The 13,776-nt window shown below is 42.3% G+C and overlaps 2 protein-coding genes across 2 annotated transcripts; both read left to right on the forward strand.

Moving 5' to 3' along the window:
• Window positions 1-1,606: 1,606 nt before the first annotated feature.
• LOC123072356 (BURP domain-containing protein 13) lies at window positions 1,607-4,630 on the forward strand. Its single transcript, XM_044495916.1, has 2 exons — window positions 1,607-1,794; window positions 3,399-4,630. Exons 1-2 carry the CDS (start codon window positions 1,635-1,637, stop codon window positions 4,190-4,192), a joined length of 954 nt encoding a protein of 317 aa, XP_044351851.1. The 5' UTR covers window positions 1,607-1,634; the 3' UTR covers window positions 4,193-4,630.
• A 1,709-nt stretch (window positions 4,631-6,339) lies between these two features.
• LOC123066520 (psbP domain-containing protein 7, chloroplastic-like) lies at window positions 6,340-7,873 on the forward strand. Its single transcript, XM_044489580.1, has 2 exons — window positions 6,340-6,843; window positions 7,829-7,873. Exons 1-2 carry the CDS (start codon window positions 6,571-6,573, stop codon window positions 7,862-7,864), a joined length of 309 nt encoding a protein of 102 aa, XP_044345515.1. The 5' UTR covers window positions 6,340-6,570; the 3' UTR covers window positions 7,865-7,873.
• The last annotated feature ends 5,903 nt before the right edge of the window (window positions 7,874-13,776 follow it).

Genomic DNA, 13,776 nt, shown 5'->3' on the forward strand with positions numbered 1-13,776 from the left:
TCGATAGCTCATTTTGTGAAGACTTTTTTAAGATATTTTACTTATTCAAAGTTTTTTATTTTATATGGTTACTTGGACATAAATGATGATCAGCGCGAAGGTTTTACATTTTTTTATTATTTTTGAATTATTTATATCGATTCAAAATGGAATCAAAATGGGGGGCATGGTTGGTGATAGCTAGGGGTGGAATCTTGCAAAACTCTTGGTGGATCTATGATCAAATGACTACTTGTGTACCTAGAAATGAGTTTTAGAAAAAATAAAAAACAAATATCAAGCATATGTAGTTCAAATTTGACCCCGCTCCTACTGAATCGATGGAAATTTCTCTTTTTGAGGAGAGCTGTATAAAAATCATATGACATGCAAACATTTGGTCAATTGTTCATAAAATATGATCTAGTAATTTTGAAAAATGGTATGGTTCAAATTCATATCAAATTTTTGATAGGTCCTTCACAAAATAGCCCTACTTATGGCACTCAAAAAATTTTAAGAAATGATTTTTTGTGCAAAAAAAACTGAAAAATTCCTTTGGAAAACTTTTTGGCCACTTCAATATGTACACATTTGCAAAAAAATTGTACAAAAATGTCTGTTTCCTTTGTCTAAGTGTCAATTTTTTTCATTTCAAAAAATTGGAATGTATTAAGAAAATTGTGGTATTTCCAGTTTACATTTTTTGTGACAACTATTACACATATAATGCCTCTGTGTAAAAGTATTTGATTTTTTGATTTTTTTTTCCATTTTCTTTGTTTATTTTTAAAGTGCCTAAAGAAGCACACAATTGACAGTCTTCTCATCGATGGAAATTTGTGCCTTGGATCGATGACATGGCGCAGATCCATCCATCCACATCTATCTTCCCCCCCCCCCCCCCCCCCCCCCCCATCCTCCATCCATCCACATGGCGCAAGTTTTCTGACATGGATGACATATTGTATGCAAGTCCCTAGGCCTCATTAGCCGGCTCTTGGCAGACCCATGCGGATAATGTATATCATATGCTAGACACTAGTTGACCTCGAGATCGGTTAGTGCATGTTAGTTGCTTCTTTTCTTGTGCCAACAGTTATTGATCGAAAAACTGTGCTATAAACATGGTAACGTGGGGTGTGACATGGTGTTTGTTGAATTTCACCTTTAACTGATGCAAGAGTGCCCGGCCTCACAATGATTTCACCCTTTGATCTGTCCTTTTTGGTCACTCTACCTCAGTTTACTGATTTTATTTGTCTATCAGACTAGTCCATGGCATTTTGATTGGAAGCACCCACATCTTTCAATCCGCTAGCAAAATTTGATCGCGTGAGTCAATTTGCTTGTAGGATGTTGAATTAATTGTGATGAATTTCTTTGCTAACAACTTTTCCCCCAAATCACTACTGAAAAAGCTCGTACACTGAGTACTTTGATATATTGAAAGGAACATCTTTTCTTGAAACCTTATACGAATAAAGAAAAAGAAACATTTTTGCAACTAAAGTTAGCAGAAAAAGTACCGGTGCATGCCTTGGCTTTGTGTGGGGCCACTTGCTCAGAGGTACATCAAGGGCTATATATACCCCAGACCGTCGGGAGCCATAACAGCCATGGATCATCTCCTCTTTTTCTCATTCAAATCAGTCATGAATTCAAAATCCGCTTTCCTTCTGATCGTGGTGGCAGTTAGCACCACGGCCATGGTGCACGGCCACCCTGCCGCTAGCACTCCGGCGGCACGGTTCTGGGAGCAGGCCCTCTCCGGCACGCCGATGCCGGAGGTGCTAGCTGATTTTGTTCAGAAAGGTAATCTTTGCTTACATGTTTAATTATATGTTTGGTATATAAATACCAAAAAGGTTTTCCTTATGTATAATTACTAGCAAAAATACACGTATGTTGTGACAGAATTTAAATCCTGGGACGTCTGTTCTAATATTAGGCTGCTCGGCTGTGATGGCTTAACTTATCTGCAGCTGCAGTAGCCAGGTAGCAGCAGCTACAGTACACATTCAGTTCAATAATCCACAGCCCAATAAGCCTATTCAGTTCAAACGATCTACCAAGCCATGATGTTCTGAGATGAGATTTCGTACTGTGATTGAGCATATAACCATCTAATTTTTTTTCCTAAGAACACTCCAAAAATTCAGTTTTAGCACAAGCTAAAAAAACCCAACAGGTCCGATCAACAAACTTCCTCCTTATATTTCTGCGCTTTTGCACTCGTCGTTCATTGATGGGTCACTTGCGGCGGTGCGGGGATAGAGGTTCAGGTACCTCTTTGTCCGCCATGGACGACAGAGCGCCGTGCATGACTTCCTGCTGCGCGCTCGATCTAGCAGCGCGACTGGGAGAAGAGGCTGTGCTGTACGCGCGCTACTTCAGACATCATCAGAGTTACAATATGACTTGCTCCTTGCTGCAAAGCTGCCGCTCTTAATTTTTTAAAGCTCGTGGTGCAAATTTTGGTTTTCGTACAACTAATCTTGGAAATATTGGATGATGGGTGGTGTTCTGCATGCTCCCAATTTTAATTTTTTTTGGCAAGCTTCAGAAGCAGTTTCCTAGCACTCATTTTTCAAGTTCGGTTGGAAATGATCTAACTCGTGTGAGCATCGATCGTGAGTAACGGGACAATAAATAAGTTAGAACTGTAATCTCTAATTTATCATGTACTTCTTCCTCTATTCCAAACTGTAAGCAAGAATCTTAGAGAGTCAAAGAATTTTAAGTTTGACAAAAATTATAAAGAAATCTACAAATATTTGTGACATCAAATTGGTATATTATGAAAATATAATTAATGAAGAATCTAATAATACTTAGTTGACATCATGAATGTTATTATCTTGTCATATAAATTTGGTCAAACTTGAGAAGCTTTGACTCTTCAAGATTCTTGGAATGACTTACAATTACTACTCTTAGTAAACTGACTAGAACCCTTATACGCTTAATTAGAACTGTAAAATTCAATTCATCATGTACTACTACTCTTAGTAAAATCGGCTAGAACTTCTATACTATGGAGAGTGAAGGGACACATAGGAAGAGAGTCTAATGGACCAAAATTCAGAGGAATAAATGTTCACCCTTTTATATAAGGGAACGTATCTGGTGCAAACCAACCTCTCCGTGCAACCGTGCAAACTTCTAATCGGAGCTACAGGATGTTGATCCAAGGGGGCGCATGGGGGAATGGGAGGGCGGATTCGCAAAAGCATGATTAGGGGCGGGCCGTTAAGTGTAAAATTACCTAATCCCCACGCCCCCTTGGATCAACATCCTATGGCCCAGATTAGAAGTTTGGACGGTTGCACGGAAAGGTTAGTTTTGTTGATTTAATATTATGTATGTATATATAGAGTATGCATGGATATAAACATTGACTTTGTGTTCTCGTGCAGGAATGGATCTGTCACCGCTCGTGGAGCACTACTCTGCACAGCCTAGTATCGGCATGTGCACACTCTTCAACACTATCTGCGACGCGCGCACGGTGGCGGAGACCGGCATCTTCTTCCACGAGGCCGAGCTACATCCGGGCAGCACCATGACCCTGTATTTCCCAGCGGAGGCGGAGACAGCCATCCTCCCGCACGACATCGCCGGCAAGGTCCCCTTCGAGAACCTAAGCGACGTCCTCTCCACGTTCCACATCTCACCAGGCTCCGCTGAGGCTGCGCAAGTGGAGGACACCCTGCGCAAGTGTCAGCAGCCGCCAATCGCCGGTGAGATAAAAGCCTGCACCATGTCGCTAGAGAGCACTGTAAAGGCCGCCATGGAGATGCTCGGCACCACCATCCAGCAGGGTGGTGGTGGTGGTGACGTGTGGGCGGCCACGTCGACGCTCCCCCGCGGTGGCCTGCTACCACACCGGGAGTACATTGTCCAGGAGGTCACCAAGCTAGAGGGCACTGGCTACGTGGCCTGCCACAAGGTGCCGTTCCCATACGCCGTCTTCCATTGTCACATCGCACATACGGGGTATATAGGTTACAAGGTCACCCTCCACGGCCGCGGCGACAACGAGGGCCCTGTGGTTTCCTTGCTGGCGTTCTGCCATTTCGACACCTCCCACTGGAATCCGGCACACCCGGCGTTCCAGATACTGAAGACCCACCCTGGTGCCAGTACGTCGGTGTGCCACTTCATGTCGTATGGCAATCTCGCGTTCATCAAGAAGGCACGCACAGCCTAGCTTGCTACTGCATCCTTCGTTGCGCGCTACATACGCCAGTGTCGTGCTCTGGACATCAACGTGGCGCTCTTTTTTCATATATGCACCGTAAATGTGTAAATGTGGGCATTCATCCGTTCTAGCTAGGACGGCGTCTTCTATATATAGAATAAGAATAAGAATGGCACCATATATAGTTCTAGCTTTGGCATCAGACGAAAATATAAGGGTGTAGCAATGGTACGGTGTGTGTCCAGGTTTGTTTGGATGGATGTTATATGTAAGTACATGTCGCTAGTGTTGGTGAGTGGGGGCTCCGATCCTACATATTGCTAGCTAGTGCTGGTACATGTCATTGTTACTACTGTATGAAACTTGTGTGGTTGGTCCTGTGTGGCCTAGCTAGCGTCGGACATACTGTATTATCGTGTTATGTGTATGAATAAATATGTTTATGTATATATTAGCACAAATGCCCGTGCGTTGCAACGGGAGAAAACAACAATTACTACGAACCATGGTTGGTCGGATCGAGGAACTATACCACGGGACAACAATTGTTGGTGACAATAAAAGATGCATCATTTGAGGATAACTGAGGGGTAAAGTTAAAAACATGATTAAGGCCAGTCCCGGCCCGTAAACCACCATTCAGGGGTAACGTGAAAAAATGGACCACTGTGCCATGGAACTTTGGCTAATACTAATCTCAGTAAACCACCACTTAGGGGTAAAGTAAAAATAGGAAAACCATAGAAAAACATGCATACCAGAAGCATCTTCGATAATGCATATGTTCCGAGCATTTCCCTTCAATTCCATCCACAAAACGAGAAACACTTTCTCCATTCTCAAATGACTCAGTAAGGATTGTTGGATGCAAAGTAGTATCACTTAAACGATGAGACATATTTGAATTTTGTTCAGGATGAATCCAAAAAGGTGGAGGTAAAAAACACATAGAGGCATATATGACCAACTATCGATAGCAGAACTTTTAAAATGCACCATGGCATAGTATGTGTTACTTTCGGACATTAGAATAAGGTTTGTCAGTGTAGCATTACATGTAGTCAAGTACAAGACTTTACAGTAAAACTCTGCAAGTTTTTATTTTCATTTAGCAGAAATAAACACAAATTCTGGTTTCATAGGATAGCAGTAGTCAACTCTGTAATTTGAAGCGGTATAAAGCTGGAACTAATTCATTGTGCAACAATATATTCCCCTAATTAAATGGCATGGCCAACACATTTCTGTAGGAGATAGAGCTAATAATGTGAATGGAATTAGAGCACCACAAGTCAATTAATGATTACAGAACGGGATTTCCACTTGAGTTTTTTTTTGCATGGGTTCCCACTTGAGGATTGCAAATGGGATGATTACCCTCAGGTTTATGCATAGCATATGGACGAATCAGGGAGTAAAGCAGCCTGCCCAAGATAGTCTCCCGAATCTTGCCTTTTTTCAGTGACATAAAAATTCACCCAAATCTGAAACAGTTAGCACAATCCCTTTTGGCTGATATGGCCAGGAGCAGTAATAATTCCCGCCAGCATTGTGCCCTACAGATTGAACTTCGTCAAAGTATTATTAGGCTGATCTGAACCCAAGTCGGCAAGCATTTGAAGAAATAAGCCATGTGGCCCCTGGGAATTTCCATCGCAATGGACTCTATTTCCTTCTTTATTTCTTTTCTTGTTACCTGAAACACAAGATATACAGAAGGTTAATTAGTCTAGCTGTCTTTCCTCTTTTCCCTACCACAATGATCTCTCAGACACGGCTTCCTAATACCCAAAAAACTAAAAAAAAGTATATAAATTGGATAGATTGAATGTGAGGGAGGGAGGTGGGACTATTTAAGGAGAGAATTAACCTATGTTAGTACGGATCGTAGAAGGTAGCTCAGTTGGCCTTTGGTTTTGAGTTCGACTCCAGTCACCAGCATTTATTTTTCCTAAAATCTCAAAAGTGCACAGGCACTATTTGATCAACTTGAGTGGCCGGTTGTTGACCGCACGATCGCGTCCTGATCTGAAGCGTGCATCAGGTGTGACCTGGTTGGGACCGTGCAGGCGTGCACACAACCCACCTCGCAATACGTCGATGGCCCCACAAGCCGTGGAAAGGAGTGGACGGTTCGAGCGGCGCACAGACCACTGTCTCTCCCCGATCCCTTTCTCTCCTTTATCGCTCTTGTTCGTTGTCAAAACAGAAATCCCCCGCATCTCCACCCAAATCCCATTGATCAGCGGCGAAGAAGGGCACGGCTGGTGGAGGAATCGCCGCCGTGCAGGGGGGAGATTGGTGCAGTAGCGCCCATGCGAAGAGATCTCCTCGTCATGTGGATCCGGCAGGGGCACTGACAAAAAAGACTAGATCGGCAAGGCGGGATGGACACGGTGAGGCGCCACCATCCGGCGATGGGCGGCGGCTGCAGGGGCCCGACGTCGCTGCGGTGCTCCAGCTCGCCGGCGCAGGAGTTTGCCAGGCTGGCGTCCGTGTTTCCGGCGGCGGCTGGTGGTTGGGACGACCATGGTGGTGGCCATGGGGGACGACTTTGGGGCGTCATCAGGCTGTCCCCGGAGCTCGGGTGCTCGCTGAGGCTCGACGTGCTACACCCCATCTGTGGCTTCACACGATGCCTGGACTCCTCCATTGATTCGGTAATTTGATGACCAACAACATCAGCTTCCTTTTGTAGCTTAGCTTCCTCCTCCTACTATTTTACGAATTCTTGGTTGAACAAACAGACTACTACTGCTCAACCTTTACGCATTAACAACTGATTTTCTGTCATTCCATTCTCCTCAAGGGATTGAGTTGCTCTTTCAGATCCGTCACGCCATTTTGCTAATTTTTTCAGAGTTCAAAGCTTTTGGATTCTAGGCAAACACTATACTACTGAGGTTGCACGCTCAGCTGTTACACACACACAAAGAAGAGCAAGTGAGAGCGCACAACTCATTTAGGGACCAGCCGAAAATGTTGCACACACACATATTCGCGCATGGCGGCAGAGTTGCACGCTCTAGTTGGTATAGTCGCACATGCTCGACCGCGGAGTTGCATACTCTTGTCGGCGTAGTCGCACATGCCCGGCCGTGGAGTTGCACACTCTCGTCTGTGTAGTCGCACACGCACGACCACGGAGGTGCACACGCCCGGCCACATAGTTGTACACTCTCTTCCGAGTAGTCGCACACACAAGGTCACAGAGGTGCACACGCGCGTCGGCGTAGTCATGTGTGTGTGAACTTTGTGTTGCACACTCATGTGTGCCCTGTTTTCAAGTGTATGCGTGAGGAGTTTGTAGATCTAAGCAGTTCATATCCTAGTTGGCTTTGCCACAGTTATGCAGTTTCACAGGAAATGGCTATCGGCTAGTTTAGTTTTGGATCCGGTGCCTACATCATCTTCAGGCAGTGTGTATGCTGATTTTTTTTTGTTGCACACTAATGTCTTCCCAGTTGGCCATACACTGCATCAAGTTGCACATAATTTTATTTTGTTTTGTATGTGTGCTTTGAAAAATCAGCATGAGTTGCTTACCTCATGGCACTTTTTTTGATATAAATTGTTCTTGCTCATTTTTTCTTTTATACATTTGGTTGCTGCGACTAATTTGTTTGTTCGCTTTCTTTTTAACAGACCAAAAATGGTTGTAGAAGGAGATGTGACTCCTAGTGAACGGAGAGGCATGTTCACTTTTTCGTCATATTTCATTTATCCTTGTAGCAGTTTTGTTTTCAATTATAATAACTACTCCCTCCGTCCCAAAATTCTTGTCTTAGATTTGTCTAAATACGGATGTATCTAGTGTTAGATACATCCGTATCTAGACAAATCTAAGACAAGAATTTTGGGACGGAGGGAGTATTTTTTTGGGTTTTCCGACCATGTTCTATATTTTGTTTGTTCTATGCAGGGGTCTGCAAACCATTCTTCTAGGCAGAATTTGAAACGGCCCGCCGATCGGCAGTCTCGTCGTGCTGATATCGACGCGGAGGCAGAGGATGATGAGGTAAGTATCGAGCAAGTAGTGTGGGTTCATTCCCCTTTCCTGCATACAGACGCAAGTAACTTTTTCCATGCATCCTTTAGGTTGGTGACCAATTCTGCATCGTGAAACTGTGGAAATGGAAGGCGGCCGCGCTGGTGGGAGTTGTATATGGAGATGGCACATTGTTTGCAACAGTTGTTGAGGTAACATGAAATGGCATTAGGCATTTTGCTTTTCTTTTTTTCTACGCAAATAAGCCTGGGATGTGTTTTTTTACACAGTTGCACAAGAACCAGCTAGGTGTTGGCATCCCGAACTTTTATAGTTGCACAAGAATTAATCAAGAGTTGGCATCCTCAACTTTTCAAATAGTTGCACAATGGTATCATACGAGTTGACATCCTCAACTTTCGTAGTTGCACCAAAACCATTTTGGAGTTGGCACTCTCAGCTTTTTAATTAGTCCCACAATAATATCACTGAGTTGGCATCCTCAACTATTTTAGTTGCACAAGAACCAATCAGGAGTTGGCATCCCAATTTTTCTTAATAGTTGCACAACAATGCGACATGAGTTGGCATCTTCAACTTTTTTTTGAGGGAGGCATCTATGAGTTGGCATCCTCATGTATTCACATGCATCTGATTTGCTAGGGTTGTAGATGCACTTGAATGTAGTTGCACTACTTATTTGGAAGATTGTAATCTTTTAGAATAACTAATTTTTTCCATGTCTTGTGTTCAGACATGCTAAATTCATCAAGTTCATCAGTTCAAAATTCATTACATAGTTGAACAAACATGCAATATGAATTGCATGCAGGAGCACTTGCAGTCGCACAAAATAGATGATGTAGTTGCAAAACAACCCGCATAAGTTTTTCTTTTCGGAATTTTGCATACAGAATTTTAGGCAAACCAAAATGAATCTGAAATAATATGAGTTGGCATCTTCAATTTTTTATGAGTTAAAGATGCCAACTACTGAAATTCAAACCCCACAAGTAGATGGATATGGCAGTGTTGTCAGTTGCACACTTGTGTTGGTTAAGTTGCACAAATACAACCCAGAGATGGTTCATTTTTTCTAAGGCTTCATTTTTGCATGATGTGTAGGCTTTACAGGTTATGGGGGTGGAGGAGCTGCTATAGATTTGTGCACACAATACTCAGCTACGAAGTCACATATACTAATGTGTGGAAAGATCAAAGAAAAAAAAACACTTCGAAACCAGATTCTTGTCTAGTAGGTAGTTATCTTTTCGTAGTAGCTATAACACTTTTTTTTGCTACATGGACATTTGTTCTTCTACATTATGTGTGAATAAGACTCTCTATGTGCACTCTCCTATATTTTTGCACATTTTCTGCGTTTTGTTGCACACATGCTATAAAAGTTGGCTTGTCCCATGATGTAGTTGCACGAAAATCAGTTAAAAAGGAAAAGATTCTAGATCTCCCCGTTTTGATCTCTGTTTATGCTATCTTCAACAACTATGGAGAAGCTATTTTTGCAAAGAGAAATTTGGTGAGGGAGAAAGGAAAAGGCAAGGAGGAAGGACCTGGACAGGAGGACAAAGGATCACCTCTTTTTTCACCCTTGCTGGTGCCTACTGCCTGGTACGTTCTGATCTATGATCCCTCTCTCTTCTTTTTTTGCACCAAATTGTTTCAGATCTGCTGTTATTTAACTTTGATTCATCTGCCATGGCAGCTCTAGCAATGAAGATCCAGACATGGTAACCCCTTTGTTTCATGGGTAAGAAGGTGCGGGCAGGTAGGGGCGTGGGAAAAAGAAGTTGGTGGCCAGAGGGGCGTGAGAGCTTCAGGAGGGGAGGGCTTTGTTACTACCGAGGGAGGGCTTTTGTTTCTCAGGTGTTTGTACCATGTGCTATGGTAGATCAATGCAAGATGAACATACTAAGCAAGCTCTGCTGCTACTTCAAAAAGATGATGAAAGCAAAAAATAGTTGTCAATTTTATTTGTCCTTATTTGTATAGTTATCTGTTAGGTTGCATAGTTACAGGAACATTTATTTCTCTTTGTGTTTTTCTTATGCCCGTGTGTGAACCCAGAACTTTTACCTATTAAGACCTCTTATGTATCTATTTTCATCAGATGTTGGTGTGAACAATCTTTTATGCACACTGTGTGCCTACAGGTGGTTGCTGCAACTTGTTTAGTTGCATGAAAGCAGTATATACTGGGATCTATTTTGTGCAACACCCTCCAACACAATGGTTTTTGTTTTTTGTTGTCTACTTTTTTTGGCACACAGTGTGTCTACAGTTGGCTGCTGTAACTTGATTAGTTGCACGAAAGAAGCATATTGGTTGCACAGATTCTGTGCCAACCCCCTTCACAATCCATTTGATTTCTATCTAGCAAATTCATGAATCAAAGGTTCGCTCAAGAAAACAAGCTAGAGGAGAAGTCTGCAAGTCATGTGAAGGGAGGAAGCAAAGCAGCGGAAGGGGGATTCTCACCTGGTGTTCTTTCCTCCTGGTAAGTTTCTTGTTTGCTCCATTTTGTTTGGCTTTTTCTTCATGTTTTCCTGGTTCTTTTCCACTTTCTCCCTCTCTTCCCCTCTTCTGTTCTTAATTTTTTGGAGCCGCCATGGATTTTCCTAGCGATGGAGGTTTCACCATGGTGATCCTTCTTTTGTGGGAAAGAAGTAGATGGCGTGGGGGCAGTTATAGGGAAGATTCAGGTGTGGAGCGGGAAGACGGGCCGGATGGTTGGTTGCACGTGACCCCTAAGTCAGTTGTCACGCGCGGGTACCGTGGTTTGTACATGCTATTTCGCACGCGCGGGGGATTGAAGACTTTCCCTTTTGACCACCCACCTCGACCAGCTCTTTCCTTTTACATCAGCCGCTCGGTAACCCTTCCAGGCGCCCGGGCGCCAGCTAGACGCATCCTTTATTTTTGCCTCAAACATGATAGGTGGGCTGGACTTAACTTATTGGGCCACAGAGCACGGGAGGCATATTACGTGCCAAAGGTTTATTGGGCCACCTCGCACACAGTATCAATTAGTACCACCTCGCCTATCAAAAAAATCATCTACGCCGCGTCAAAAAAAATCCAAACGGGACAAAACCAAAAATATCACCTTGATATATATATATATATATATATACATATATATATATATACATATACATATATATATATATATATATATATATATATATATATACACATATATATATATATATAGACGGTCTATTCTGCTAATATTAGCAGAATAACTATTCTGCACACCACTTTCGCACTGCACGCTAAACGCAAGTGCACGTCATTCTTTGAACCAAGTGTGCTGCAGTACTCACACGAGTGAACTTCTCGTCGAAAAAAACGGCACGCGTTATTTTTTTCGGTACTGTTTTCGCTCTAATTTTTTAACAGTTTGTCGGAATGAGGCGCGTCATATACCGCTGAAAAGCTATGGATTAGGCACAACTTCGACATGTTGAAAACTTTTCGAGATTCCACACGGTTTAAGAGCAGTTTTAAAATTGGCGCGTCCCATGACGAGTGGCAGCGATCGTTTTTTGGCGATTTCTTCTAAACCGCTGGATAGATATCGTCGAGGTGCATCTTTTTCATATATAAATATTTCTCCAATTCGTTACGGTTTAAGAGCAGTTTCAAATTTACTAAATCGCGGAACTCTATTTTTCAATTTTTTTGAAATTTTTGGTACTGTTTTCGCTCCAGTTTTTGAACTGTTTGTTGAAACAGGGCGTGTGATATGCCGTTCGAAAGCTACGGACAAGGCGCAACTTTTATATGTTGAAATGGTTTTGAGATTCCTTACGGTTTTTAGTTAGTTTTGAAAATCGTGTGGCTGACTTCGAGAGGCAACGGCTGTTTTTTCGTGAAATTTTTGCAAACCGCTGGTCGGAATTATTCAAACGATACGCCGTTGGAAAGATATCGACGAGACGGAACTTTTTCATGCAGAACACACTCTCTAATTTTTTGCAGTTTAAAAGCAATTTTAAAATTAGTGAAAAGCGGACACTCTGTTTTTTCGCGACACCAAAATCGTCGTGGGACAGAAGAACGCACTGCTTCAAACTGAAAACCGCATTGCAACAGACCGTCAAGTGCACTGCATCATTTCTTTTTGTCGGATGTAAACTTTCTCGCACAAGTTTTTGTTGTCTTTTTTTCAACTTTTTTTGAACGACAGTGGACCGCAACACTCCCAAAAGTGAACCGCGACAGTACCAAAAGTGAACCTCATGAGTTTTTGTTGTCCTTTTTTTTGTACTTACTAACTTTTTTACGCGCGTTGACCAAGCGAGTGGACCACAGTGACTGAGCGAGTGAACTACATCTAATATAGAAGCGAGCTTCTTTGAGATATTATTTTTCCCTGTTTTACAAGTTTTTTAAGTGCGTTGACCAAGCGAGTGGACCAAGTGACTGAGAACTACATCTAATATAGAAGCGAGCTTCTTTGAGATATTATTTTTCCCTGTTTTACAAGTGTTTTTCCCTGTTTTACAACTGGGACAAGTGAACCACGTAGAAGTTTTATAGCAAACTCCATGGGACAACAAAGTGAGCTTCAAAGCCACATCTATCAGTTTTATATCAAACTGCATGAGACAACAAGACTCCTTGTTGAATAAAGTGAACCACAAGACTCCTCAAACTAGGCTGCATCAACACATTTTTTTCTCTCAAAAATGAACCATTAATGCTTGTTGAAATAAACTTCTCAACAAATATTTTTTACACAAAATATATCATATCCCAATCGGATACATTTGATAGACAAAAAACCCGCAAACAATGGTCTAAGCTGCATGCCCGCTTGCTCCGAGCTTCACGCCGCACACACCCACACGACACCACAACAAATGACGACACGCAATGCCAAGGCGTCCAAGCTACCATGTAGAAGTGAACCTCATGTCGGCACCAGCCGAACTACACAGAGGGATTTAACAAACTTCATTAGAAACTGAATTCACGGTTTAAACTTTTTTAATAAAAGCATGCATCAAAACTGCATGATGAGTATAGTGAACTCCATTAATTTCTGTTTTGTATTTTAAACTTCTTATAAACGCATCTTGACGTTATGGTCGAATGTAGTGTACTGCATTTTTTTTCTTTTATGCATGGCATCTGGGCAAGTAGTGAACTGCTCGGTGTTTTCGAATTAGTGAACTCCAAGCCGGGGCAAGTGAACTACAATAGCTATATATATTGCCTTTTTTAATAGACTAACGCAATATTACAAACTCTGTACACACACATATGCATTCAACTACACAATACAACACCATATCAGGGGCAAACTGCATGCCCATTTGAGCCTGCGCTCAAAATAGCAAAAAGGCAAAAAACCAATACTACAATTAGGTCACCATTTATTTTTGGAAATTACCTTCAATTAACAAATTACACAATCAGCGCCATATACTAAATGAGTCAACCTTCAGTTCTTTCTGTAATTAAATTAGCAAACACGTAAAAAGCACCAAACTACACAACAACCTTTTGTCCTAAACCCCTGTCCTAATTACATAGCAAGCCCAAAATCCCAACCCGAGGACATCCTCCACGCTAAACC

This window comes from Triticum aestivum, chromosome 3B (genome assembly GCF_018294505.1).
Source record: "Triticum aestivum cultivar Chinese Spring chromosome 3B, IWGSC CS RefSeq v2.1, whole genome shotgun sequence".
Lineage (NCBI taxonomy): Eukaryota > Viridiplantae > Streptophyta > Magnoliopsida > Poales > Poaceae > Triticum > Triticum aestivum.